Source organism: Macaca nemestrina, chromosome 15 (genome assembly GCF_043159975.1).
Source record: "Macaca nemestrina isolate mMacNem1 chromosome 15, mMacNem.hap1, whole genome shotgun sequence".
Taxonomy (NCBI): Eukaryota; Metazoa; Chordata; class Mammalia; order Primates; family Cercopithecidae; genus Macaca; species Macaca nemestrina.
In genome coordinates this window covers 90729369-90741817 of record NC_092139.1, presented here as the reverse complement: position 1 = coordinate 90741817, position 12449 = coordinate 90729369, and the positions used below count along the sequence as shown (strand labels likewise).

At 58.6% G+C, this 12449-nt stretch overlaps 1 protein-coding gene across 14 annotated transcripts in view; it reads left to right on the top strand.

Annotated features, from left to right (window-relative positions):
- The window catches only part of LOC105497407 (calcineurin binding protein 1), a 165848-nt gene that overhangs the window by 138607 nt on the left and 14792 nt on the right, over positions 1 to 12449 (top strand). For all 14 annotated transcript variants that reach the window (XM_011768474.3, XM_011768470.1, XM_011768473.3 and 11 more), the window contains 2 exons: positions 10597 to 10760; positions 11738 to 11834. In XM_011768474.3, coding sequence (XP_011766776.1) covers positions 10597 to 10760; positions 11738 to 11834 — 261 coding nt within the window. The remainder of the gene's footprint in view (positions 1 to 10596; positions 10761 to 11737; positions 11835 to 12449) is intronic.

Here is a 12449-nt window from a genome sequence, read left to right as displayed (position 1 = left end):
CAGAGGCTTAGCACAAAAGCCCTGAGCTCCCCTCTTCCACCACAGGACTCCCTCCTGCTGTGATAGCCAGGCACTGGGACCCCAAGCACCCAGCCCACTCTGAGCCTCAGTGTATTCATCTGTGCTGGTAGGTGGAGTGGTGCCTGTGTATCCCTTCCGTTGCGATGTGTCTGAGAGGGCACCTCTCCACCCTACTCTGTGTGGGAAGGCATGCGTGCTGGGGAGAGCTAGGTGCTGCTCATGATGGACCTGGAGGCCTCTGGGATGCAGGGGACTAGTTTCCAGAGAGCCACACACTCAACACAGACAACACACAGTTTCTTCCTGACCTGGGTGTGATGAGCAGATGTTCTCAGCTTCCTTTGGTCCAACTTGATCTTACAGGAAGTAGATAAGGTATGAAGTAAGGTCATGAGCTGTGCAAAGTGTGAGTATCGCTTTGGTCCTCATGTCTGCTCCAGCCCTATGGACAACTGGGAAGAGTGGCCCAACTAGTTCTGGAGCCAGTCGGGCCTTGGGGACAGGTCCCAGCCATAGTGGCCTTATTGCTGTGTGACTGCACCAGTGTCCAGCCTTTCTGAACCTGTCCCTATGTGTGTCTGTTAAATGACTACATGAATGTAGATGGCAAGGTGCTGTTGTGGCTTGAGCAACATGCAGATTTAGAACTCCTTGCTTAAGACCCTGACCATGGTGAGGAGCCCCTTGTCCTTGCACAGCCTTAGCTTGTGTTCATTGTGACTCCCCTGCAAGTGAATGATCTCTAGGCACCCCAGCCTGCTTCTTCTATGTCCCCAGCAGCAAGTCCAGTGCCTGGCAGGGAGCAGGATCCCTCCAGGGGATGCTGAGGCACTGCCTCTTGAGTTCCCCCTGGAGGGAGGGAAGGAGGGCAGAGAGTGTGACATTAGCCAGGCTGAAGGGGCAGGTTGGACTTGGGGCAGATTTGGACCAGGGGTACCTGGAAGGTGCACAGAGTAAGCCTCGGAATGCTGGCTCCAGGAGCCAGCCCAGGGGTAGGCCAGGTGGAAACCAGCCAGCTCAGAGAGGAGATGTCACTAGGACAGGTGTCACCAGGATAGGGTCCCAGTGGGTCTGAGGGCCCTCGGTGTCTGTGGGGGGAGGAACGGCGCTATGTGATAAGAGAGAAGCTCATGGGGGCAAAGGGTTGGGGGTAGGTAAGCCAGGGCTTGGGACAGCATCTCTCTTATCTAGCCCCTGCAGGCTGGCCTATCCCTGCCTTTCCTCGGCCTCCCCTCAGCTGGAGCGGGAGGAGCAGCCGGGAGTTGGTAGACTGTCCCAGTGCAGCCTACCTTCATGGGAAATCAGGAAGATGCTGTGTGCACACTGGAGCTGTGAGTGCCGGGGGCATGGCCGCACGCTGTGGGTGAGGCCCTCCCCTTCTGAGCCTGTTCCTCATCTGTAGCAGGGTACAGTACGGTTTCCAGGCAGGAGAGCAACCCTCCCTGAGCTCTGGAAAGGTGCTCATGTCCTGAGGATGGGGTACTGTTGCTGTTCTTGGATTACAGAAGCTGAGGGAAGGGGTGTCCTGAGAGCTGCCTGGCTTCCGCCCAGCCCTACCACTCCCAACCCTACCCCTCAAACCCAGCGCTTTCTCTTTGGGCCTCAGAGCCCAGCTGGAAAATGAGGCCCCTTCCAGCTATAAAGCCCATTCGCCGTGGCATCTGTTTTTTGCCATCCGCCCTGAGGACCTTCCTCCAGTGATCTTCACTGCAGCCCCCCTGCCCAACTGTAACAGCAAGGACAGCTCGGCTGTGGCCAGTCGTTTCCCCCACACACCTACACCTCTGCCTGCCACAGGGCATGACTGACACAACTCCAGGGGGCGCCATTCACATAAACACCGCCTTCAGAGGGGGGATAACCCTCACACAAAGTTGGCCACTGCCATCCCGGCCTGCCACACTCCTGGCCACCCCTACACCATGCTCTCTGGGGCCCCACAGCTTCCTGCAGTGAGGGCTGCACCCACTTTGCCCCACAGTGGTCCACTGCCTGCCACCAGCGGCCAGGCCAGGGAACCGGAGAGGATTGGCCGGCAAAAGTCAGTTGCGCTCCTGGGCCCGCTTCCAGGCGAGTGCCGGCGCCCCGTCCGGCCGCGCCTGCCCCGCCCCGGCCCGCCGCGAGCGAGAGAGCGAACGAGCCTCCGCGGCCATGGCCCGGCGCCCGCCCTAGCTCCACTGCACAGATGCCACGGCTGAGCCAGCGGGTAGGAACTTGGCGGGGGCGGGGGCTGGGACTGGGGCCGGGGCTGGGGGAGCTGCGCGACCGCCTCGCCTCCGCTGCCCGCCTGGGTCTCCACTTTGCTGCGATTTTGCTCTATCTTCCCCTGGTGGGCTCTGGCGGCCGCCCTGCGCCTGGGCGCGCCTGGCGCAGCAGGAAGCCCGTGGGCTGTGGTTTCCCCGGCGCCCCCGCGGAGGAAATCGGCCGCGGCGGGGTGCTGCGCCCCCATGCCCAGGCCGGGCTGGCGCCTGGTTCAGCGTCAGGTGGGCGGTCAGGCCGGCTTGGGCGGCGGCGCGCGGGGGCGGCAGGCGCTAGTGAAGCCCGCACACGCGCCAGCGCATCCAGCCGTACCAAGCCCGGGGCTGGGAGCTGGCTCGTGGGGGCGTGCGCTGCGCGAAAGCGAAAGCCACCCGCCAGAGCAACTTTGCGGCGGAAGGCGCCGACGAGGAGCTGCGCCGTGCCGCTCTTGGGGATGGTGAGCTGGCCGCCCGGCCGGGTGGGCAGCGTGTCCGGGCTTGGTGCTTCCCTAGCTATAAATAACTGCTGTGCGGGGACAGGAAGATGGTTCCAGCGCTTTATAAGCACCGGCCCGTTATGTGCGCTGGGCTAGGACCTTGCCCCACAGCGGAGTGGGAGGAGGAGTGGGGTTGGGGGAAAAGATTGCATGGGACGGTGGGGGGTGGGCGGCGTACGGCACATAGAGCCCACACCAGAGTTGGCGGCGGGGCTCTCCCCATGCACTTGGTTGTTTGTCGTTTCTGCTTTTCCCAGGAGGGGGAGGGGAGGAACAGCCCGGCAGTTCTGGGGACCTAGCGCTCGATGTCTTATTTGGCAGGAGAGGCTGGAAACGAGCGGGCGCCAGCTGCAGGCAAATTGCAGGCTTTCCCAGCCCCTGCCTGCAGAGAGAACTCATTACCTGTGGATGGCGCGGGGAATCCCTTGCCCTCAGTAGCCCCGCCTGGAGAGCCAGGACCGCGTTGTTGGGGGTGGGGGTAGGAGTGGGTGGAGGTCAGGGCGCCCCTGGTGGCCTGTGTACAACCCTGCGGCCAGAGAGGCCCGCCCTCATAGGTTTGTGGTAGAAGCTGCAGGAACTTCCTGTCCCTAGGGGTGTTCGACCTGGCTTGCTTCTGGGGCCCCTTTCCTCCCAACCTTAGGGGAGGAACAGGACTGCGGGAGGGGCCAGGCCCTCAGCTCCTCAGGGCATCAGGAAGATAGGGAGCTGCTGGTCTGGAAACAGTCCTGCCTCTAAAGGCTTCGGGACTCTTGAGTAGGGAGGCTCCAGAAGGAGCAATCTGGGCCAGGGCTCGGAGGGGTGCTGCCCAGCCGGCCTGACTCTGTCTGTGATGCTGGTCTTCCTTGGGGACAAGCCTGGTAGAGTGCAAAGAGCATGGCAGGCTTAGTTGAACTGTAGTCTTGGCTCCCTGCTGGCTGGCTGCCCTGGAACAAATCTCTCCCCCAGCAAGGTGTAAGTGAAATCATGTGTTAAAGGAGCTGGGCAGGCAGCCTGTGAAGAGGGTTGGCCCCAGGAGATGAAGTTTGCCCTACACGCCCCACGCCATCCCCTCCTTTTCCTCCAAGCTGTTTTGCCATTTTGGTGACTTGTGTGGGTTTGTGGGTGACAGGGGTCTCCCCAGGATTGTGGAGGATTTTGGTATTTTCCCCACAGCTGCTCCTGACCTCAGGGCCAGATTCAATCCCCTTCCTGGCTCTGCTTGAGGTGCTTAAGAATAGGCTGGAACCAGGAGGAAGTTTTTATGCTTTTCTGGGGGGCGGGGAGGCCCCTAATCTCCTCTCCCAGCAGCCCTCTCTGCTGAGAGGCTCCATCGCTCTCTAGCTGCAGCCACCCACTCAGCAGCTGGCCCTCAGCTCAATGCAGTCTGCTCCTACACCCTGTGCCCACTGCTCTTGGGAATGGGATGCCAACAGGCTCCCCGCCCTCGCCTGTTTGGAGCACTGAGTCACCACGACACCCGTGCCACGGGGGATGCTGGAGGAATTCCTCCACCAGGGGAACGGGCTCTCCCTTGGTTGCTCACAGTGCTGTGTTTTCTGTGAACAGAGCTGGCAGAGCTGAGCTCCTCTAGGAAGCTTTGCCCACCCGTCTTACCATGGGCATACAGGGCTGGCTTGGGGCTAGGAGGGCCCAGGAAGACAGGACACTCACCCACTGTGTCAGCTCAGGTACCCAGGCCCTGCTTCCTGGAGACCAGCCTGCTGCTGCCTGCCCACTCTCTTGGTCCCCTCTGGGTGATCTATCTCGAAGAGTGGGAGAAAAGCTTTATGGAGAAGGATGTTCAGCCCGCATTCTTCATCAGAATCCTTAAGTCTCAGAGCCAGATGCTCACCAGTAGCCCACTTGACTGTGCAGTGAAGTGCTCTGTGGTCATTTTGAATAATGTTTTTGGTGATGCAGGAAAATACATGTACTGTATTTGCTGAGTTAAAAGTCAGGATTAAAATGATACACTTTCTGCTCAGGACGCTGTGGGTGATGGGGTAAGACTCTGAGGGAGTCACTACTATGACCCCTGACTCGGCTGCCCATTTCCTCATCTGCTTGGCAGACGCTTCTTCTCTGGCACCAGCTGCATCCTGATTTTTTTCTGGCTTTCTTCAAAAGCCCCCCACATCCCTTGCTCTCCTAGCCCATTGCTTCTTGTTCCAACCTCTCTCCTTTCCCCTCACCCTGGATCACTGGGAAGTTGGGCTTCCCCAGCGTTCTTGAAGGGGATTTATCTCTGGCATAAACTCTCCAATGCATACTCAGGGCTAACTAGCCTGGATGTGGCACTAGGAACATGAGGGAGGACAAGACACTTTCCTTGCCCTCTTGGGAATCAGAGTCACCTTAGGGCTACACCAAGGGCAGAGGGATGTGGAGGCCAGGATTTGTGGTTTTTACCTGAAATACTACTTTTCTGGGCAGTCTGCAGGCAGGACTCAAGGGCCCGTGTCCCTGTCTGTCTGTCCTGACTCTCTCTGTCTGTGGGCTTCTCTTCTCCCCAGGGGCTTCAGGAGTTCTCTGAGATTTCATCTTGGCTCACAGGTCTTGAGCCTCCCAGGAGGCCAGGCTCTGCTCAAAGGCCTTGAGGTACAGGTGTGAGCCAGAGAGATGCAGCCCTCCTGCTTGCCCCACCCATCCGCTCCACCCTGGGGAGCCCAGAGTCCAGGGGACTGTGGCAGGGCAGCTGTTCCCATCCAAGACTCAGGCCCTTGAAACTGGCTGCTGACGTTAGATGCTAGGGGCAACCCTGCAGGCAGTGCCTAACCAGGCCGGGCCAAGCCCAAGAAGGCCCCTAGCAGACTCAGGCTAGTTTGGATTGGACCACCTGGGTGAGCTGGAGAGGAAAGAGACTGCTGTGTGAAGCAGATGACCACCTGCCCAGCTGCCTGCCTGCTCCCTTGTCAGGCCAGGTGCCCTGGGTCTCCCAGATGGCTGCTGGTACCTCACGGCCTGTTCCCTCCTCGGCACCTCTGTGCAGCTCCCAGGCAGCTCTTTCACAGCCATTCTGGATACTCCCAAGTATGCTTCCTCCCTCGTCTGCCCTCTTGCTTGAGCCTCACCTGGCATCCCAACTGGGCATGGCCCTGGGAATGACAGAATGGGACAGGGGGTTGCATCTGAATCCTGTGGGTGTGGCAGCAGGGGACAGCTGGAAAAGGCCAACAGAGAGCTTGCTTAGAGGCCATTTCTTGCAACATTGCCCAAGGGACTTAATTATGACACTCTGAGGCACCCATGGTGCTGGTGGAAGACACTGGCCACCTGCCAGCCACCCTGTCCACAGGCAGGCATTCCAGTGGCAGCCTGCCTGTGCGATGGACTTTTCCAAGTTTTAAGAGGCACCTTTTCAAAACCGAGGTGAACTGGCATCACTGCATTCTCCATGCTTCCATTTCTACATCTGTAAAACAGGGAGGCTGCCAATTTCTTGTTCCTCTGACTGTTAAGCAGGGGTGTAGGAAGAGACTTGAGGTGGGCGAGTCTGGCCCCTGAGTCCTGGTCCCACTTTGCGTCACTGGGCAGCCTTGGCAGGTCACCTGAACTCAGTTTCCCTCTCTGGAAAATGAGGGGTGAATTGATTACATACTTAGGCTGTCCTTCCCAATGTAGATGTAGGATGAATCTCTATGTCCCTACTCAGCCCACACCTGACCCTCGTCCACTCTGTGACAAGCTCATGCCTTGGGTCTGAGTACTGTTCTGACTGGCCTGCTCCTCTTCCTCACCCTTCTTTCTTGCCTTGGAATTTCCAGGGGCACTTGTTTTCCTGAAGAGCCTTTGCCTGTGCCCTTGAAGTGGAGGAAGCTCTAGAAGGAGACATGACTGAAAGTTGGGGTCCGCAAAGGTGACAGAGCTGGGAACCCTCAGCTTAGGGAGCCTCAGAACAGCCTTGGGCTGTGCCACTAAAAATGGCCCAAGCAGTGACCCAGCAGCCAGCAATGGGGTTTACTATAAGAACCAGAACTGTGTTTGAATCTGCGGCCTCAGGCTGTCAAGCTCAGGGTTGGCCCTGGCTGAGTGAAAGGCTGTGTCTGGCAGAAAAGAGAGCCCATGCCCTCCAGGAGTAAGCTCCCCTGAGACCACAGTGTGCTGGAGACAGCATGAGCCATGCGCCATAGGCCTGGGCATGGCCTTGGCCTGTTGGCTGGGAATAGCAGTGTTCTATACCTTCAGGGACACTTGTCACCTCTAAGTGGTGCCACCTGCCAAGATTGCACAGCCCTTCTGCCCCCAGGCACTTCACCCTGCTTCCCAGCCCCCTCATAAAATAACAGGGCAAGAGCACAGGCTGGCCCGGCAGCATCCCACCACCTCCACTTAACCAGCTCTCAATTCCCCTGGGAAAGTCTTCATGGGTTCCCAAATCATAGCAGTCATGCCTTCCCTCTGTGGACCCCTAGGCTCACCCTACCATGGGACTCAGCGTTTGAAGCTCTGTTTCCTCAAGAGCAGTGGGAAGACAACCAAGTCTTAAGGCTGTAGGCAGGGTTTGGTAACTTGTATCAGGCACTCAGCTTAGAGTCTGGGGCTCCATAAATTATTCAGATTGTTAAAATCTGTCTCTGTGACCTCATCGAGGAGCCCAGAGCCATTCTGAAGGGTTGGGGCATTGACTGAGATGCTTGGAATGAGATGCTTGGCACGGAGGGGAAGCCTCAGCACCATCTCAATGTCTTTAAGTCCTAAGCAAGGACTCTCTTGCAAGGATTATCAACTCTCTAAGCAAGGATTATCCCAGCCACTCTGGCCACCATGGAACCCAGCCCTGAATCAAGTGAGGCAAATCTGAAGACAGCATGTGTGCCTGTAGAGCTGGGAGAGGCGAGGCAAGGGGTACAGCCAGAGCATTGGGACCCAGGGCTGAGGGAGAACTAGGAGAGGGCCAGAGGAGACCCTCCTCGTGGCACCCCAGCTTCTCTCAGCTGCTACTCATGGCCCCTGCCCATCTGTGATCCTGCCTCTGCCTTTCCCTCAGATGCCATGGGGGTGTTGGCCTGGTGCTGGCTCCCTCCACCTGCCCTCAGCCAGAGCTCCTGGTCACTGCTGCCCATGCCCTTCTTTTCTGGCCCTGGCTTAGCTTTACCCGAGCTCACCCCTAGCACATTCTCCACACCATCCCTGAGGCCTGAACATGTGCCCCCTGGGCTGAATGCAGTGGGGCTTCTGCTGTTGCAGTTGGAACCTGGCCATCCCCCTTCCTCCTGTGTGGGCCATGGTGAGGAAAACCAGGTGAAGCAGGGGCCGTCCCTTGCACCTGTCCCACTCCAGGAGATCCTCAGCATCCTGGTTCTCTAGGAGCTTCATAGCCCTCCACAGGCCCGGTGTTAGAGGGACAGTGGAGGGAGAGGGCTGCTGTGGCTACTGCCGCTCTGTGGGGAACCGCCATGGCCAGGTCATTCTGGGGCTGCCGGTATCATCCTTCTCATTGGGTCTCTTGCTGCAAACACAGAAGCCCAGCTCCACCTGGTGTAGGCAGAAAGCCAGTTGGCTTGCTCCCACCCTGCCAGCTCGTGACTCTGCCTTCACTCTTCAGACCAGCTTTCTCTGGAGGCCAGCCTCATGGCCACAGGAAGTCCCCCCACCCTTTGGGATGTATGTCCATCTGCATACCGCCCCAGGCCACAGAGAAGAGAGGTTATTCCTAAAGGCTGTCATTAGGAGGGGAAGCCTGACTGGGATCCTGGCTGAATTCCCATGGCTGGTGGGTGGGTCTCAGGCCTGGCTGAGCAGGCAAGGGGGCCAATGCTGGGGGCAGGGAAAGGACAAGCCCACAACAGAAGGGGCTTCTGGGAATAGTGCCCAGTGCAAGGTAGATAAAGATAGGAGCCCCCATACTGGGGCATGTGAGTGAAGATACGGTGAAGAGATGAACTAGGGCACACTAGCTGGCCTGACCCTGCCCGGGAAACGTGCCCTTCAGCGCACTGTTACCAGAAAAAGGCCAAGCAAGATGCCAAAATGAAACCAGAGCACATGCAAATGTAAAATGCTGCCTTTCAAGCCTCTTAGGGCTGACTGGGGAAGTTTTGAGAATCACGATAGCGTGGGGGTGGCCAAGCGAGTGGCGGCGTCTGTAGTTCCCTCTGGTTTTCCATGGACTCACTGCCTGATTTGTTTGGTCTTCCATCCTTTCTGAAATCAGTGGTGTTATGTTACGAAAGGAAATGGAAGGGAGATAGGGATCCAAACTGTGCTGGCGTGTGTGATGCAAACTAGACCCGTCCTCACGGGTGTGTCTGTTGGTGTCTGGGTGCCCTGGGAGGTGCAGGGATGGGAGCGTCTTCAGCGGGACATACTGCTGCAGCAAATGGAGACCCAGGAGACAGTGTCTGCCCGCTCTGGCGCCTACTGTAGACAGACCCTGTCTGTTGGAAAGCAGGTGTCTTTTCATAAGCTGCTTCAGGATCCACGTCTGCATGGTAGGAAGATGCAGCGTTGATGTTTGCTGCCCTGGGTGTGGATAGCCTCAGTACCCTGTTTTTGTCCTTCTCAGGCACTGCCAGGAGGTAGAAGGTGGCTGCCAGCCTCCACACAGTCCCCCAGCCTGCGGGTTGGACCCTCCATGTCACAACAGGAGCCAGTGTAGAGGCCACAGGGGCTGCGAGTTTTAAGCTCCTTTCAGGCCTTTAACAGCTCAGGGCTGGCAGTGCCCTGGCTTCCCTTCCAGGGCTGCTAGAGCAGGGTGGGCCCACACATGTGTACAGATACTGTGGACAATCAGCAAGGACCCACAGGGACAGGGCCCTGAGAGGGGCACCAACTAGACATCCTGCAGAGTCCCTGTAGCTGGGGGCCCAGGTCCCCAGAATCCTGTACTGCAGCATAATGTGGGCCAGGCCCCAGGGGCACCAACTAGACATCCTGCAGAGTCCCTGTAGCTGGGGGCCCAGGTCCCCAGAATCCTGTACTGCAGCATAATGTGGGCCAGGCCCCATGCCAGGGAGAAAGCGGTATCACTCATAACCTTGGTCCATTATGGGCAGCAGTTCCTTCAGCATGTTGGCTGCAGGGACCCATCTGGGAGCCAGTTTACTTATTCCAGGCCCCTGAGGTGTCACCCCAGAGATAGGCCTCCTTAATGCCTGTTTCCTCATCACTCCTTCCATCATCTGCACTTTCCCTATACCCTGCCTGGACCCCGAGTAGGTGTCAGATGCTATGCTGGTCACTAGGACACAGCAGCGAACCAGACCCTGGAGCTAGTGATAGGTAGGGGATGCCCAGTGCCACAGCACGTAGAGCAAGGGCCAAGGGAGATGATGCGGGGGGCTCCCCAAAGTCAACTTTGTCCTGGTTAAGCTTTCACAGAGGAGTGGGGCAGGATGGCAAGAAGTGGGAAGAGGGAGGGGGACCCCAGGCATCCCAGGAGCTGCAGATGATTCTCTGGGCACTGCTGGAGGGAGTGGGTGAGGGAGGAGCCTTGCCAGAGCTTCCCTGCAGCCCGCTTTGACTCAGCATTTCCACCTCTAACAAGTGGTCTGGTGGCTGGTTAAGCTCCTGTGCAGGGAGGTGTACACACTGGGCCTCTCACTGTCTGTCCATATGTTTGAACAGGCTCCACCTGAGTGCGTCCCGTAGGGGAGAGGTCCAGCAAACATATGCGATGCAGCCATACAAAAGAGGAGGCTGCAGAGCAGTGGGTCTATCAATCATTTGCTGCCACCCATGAGGAGGAAGGGGGTGGGGATGCACTTCTGTCCTCCTTGGGACAGTGAGAGGGGTCCAAGAAGCCCCTGGCTGGACAGTGTCTCCTTTGGCACTGTGGAGACACCAGACAGGGTGCCCCTTTGTGGGGAACCACCCCTTGGGGCAACCACCCGCCTCACACACCTGTGCCGTCCACCCCACAGGGCATCTGGCGGATCCCCGTGGACGAGATTGACCGGCCAGGCAGCTTTGCCTGGCACATGAACCGCTCCATCGTGCTGCTGCTCAAGGTGCTGGCCCAGCTGCGGGACCACAGCACCCTGCTGAAGGTGTCCTCCATGCTTCAGCGAACCCCAGACCAGGGCAAGTGAGTGCAGCCACCCTGGACACAGCCTGGCGTGCTGTGTGGGTCAGGGGCACACCCACCCCAGGCAGCTTCTCCACGCTCTGGCCCAGCTGTGAGGACCACTGGCTGGGAGCCTGGACCAGCTCTTCATTCTCCTTGGGGGCCTCTCTGTCCCAGTGTCTGGAACCTAAGCAACACTTCCCGTCCCCAGGCACCCTGGGGCAGACACAGGCTGTCCCCACTGATCCTGGTTGCACGTTGAGACTCGACTACCCAGCCTTTCCTTTCCTCCTGCTTCCCCCAACTCAGGGCTCTCGGGGTGCTGTCAGGTTGTAGGGAAAACAGATGTTCAGAAGATAGCTGTGGTTCCCCAGACAAAGGCCAGTAACAGTGGGGTGAGCAATAGGGGTGCCTAGGCCTCAGTGGTAAACAGGGAGCTCTCTGCCAGAGAGGGCAGGACAGACAACAGAGCCATCTGTTACAGCTGCCATTTATGGGGGATGTTGGGGGCATCCTGGAAGAGATGCAGCTCAGATGTAGATGGGCCTGGCCTGGAGGCCTCACGCTGTTGGCTGGGCTGGGCCTCCTCCCATGCCTGTATTGTCTCACCCTCTGGCTGTCTCACTCACCTACCACTTGCCAGGCAATGTGCCAGGAGTTCAGGGGCCTCCAGCTGGGGCCTGGGACACCCTGGAGCCAGACCTGAGGGAGCAGCTATAGGCCCTCCCCAGCTGTCACTGAGCACAGCACACAGGGTGGGCTCACTACAGAGGGCCCAAGGGCAACAGGCTGGAGCCAGGTCAGAGGCCTACTGGCTCTGTGGATAGAGGGAGCTCAGGGGAAGCTTCTAGGGGAGCATCCCCAACAGGTGGTTAGTTGGGACACTGAGGAACCAACAGGCATCCTCAAGGCAGGGATGAGCAGTGACCACCATCCAGCAGTGCTGTGTGGTGTCAGATGCCCTCCCGTCCTCTCTGACTACCCCTGTATGACCACAGGAAGTATCTTCGAGATGCTGACCGCCAGGTCCTGGCGCAGCGGGCCTTCATCCTCACTGTGAAGGTGCTGGAAGACACACTGAGCGAGCTCGCAGAGGTATGCCACCTGTGTCCCCCTCTCCTTCACGGCCCATGAACACGCTTCCAAGCCCTTCTCAGGCGGTGGGCCCGATCCCACCATTTGCACACCCCGAGGCAGGATGTGCCCAAGGGTCCCCATCTGTGGGGTAGCGTCCATCCCGCCTTTGCCTAGGCAGGGAAGGTCAGCTGTGGTAATGAGTGCACATGAATTCAGTGAGGCATGGATGCACTTGGTGATTAGTGAGCGCCGTAGTGACTCCACGAAACTGAGCTCCCCAAGGGCGTGCACCACCCAGGGCGGGGTCCTAAGACCTCTTCCTGGCAGGATGACCAAGGCCTGTGAGAACACTGTGTGTGTGCTTCGTGCCTTTTCAGCCTCGAGGCAGATGTAGCAGTGCCTCCTTCTCACAGCTTAGCACCTGAAGGAGGCCAGGGAGGTTAAGCAGCCAGCCTAGCGGGTGGGGCTGTTGGGAGTTGAACCAGGACTGCCTCCAGAGCTTATGCCTGGTAGGGCTGGCTGTGGCTTGGCGCAGGGGATCAGCCTGAGCCTGTTGGGGAGGAATCCTTGCCAGCCCCCAAGCCCAGGCCTCATGCTTTAGGGGCCAGGAAGACGGCTCTGCAGCAAACACGC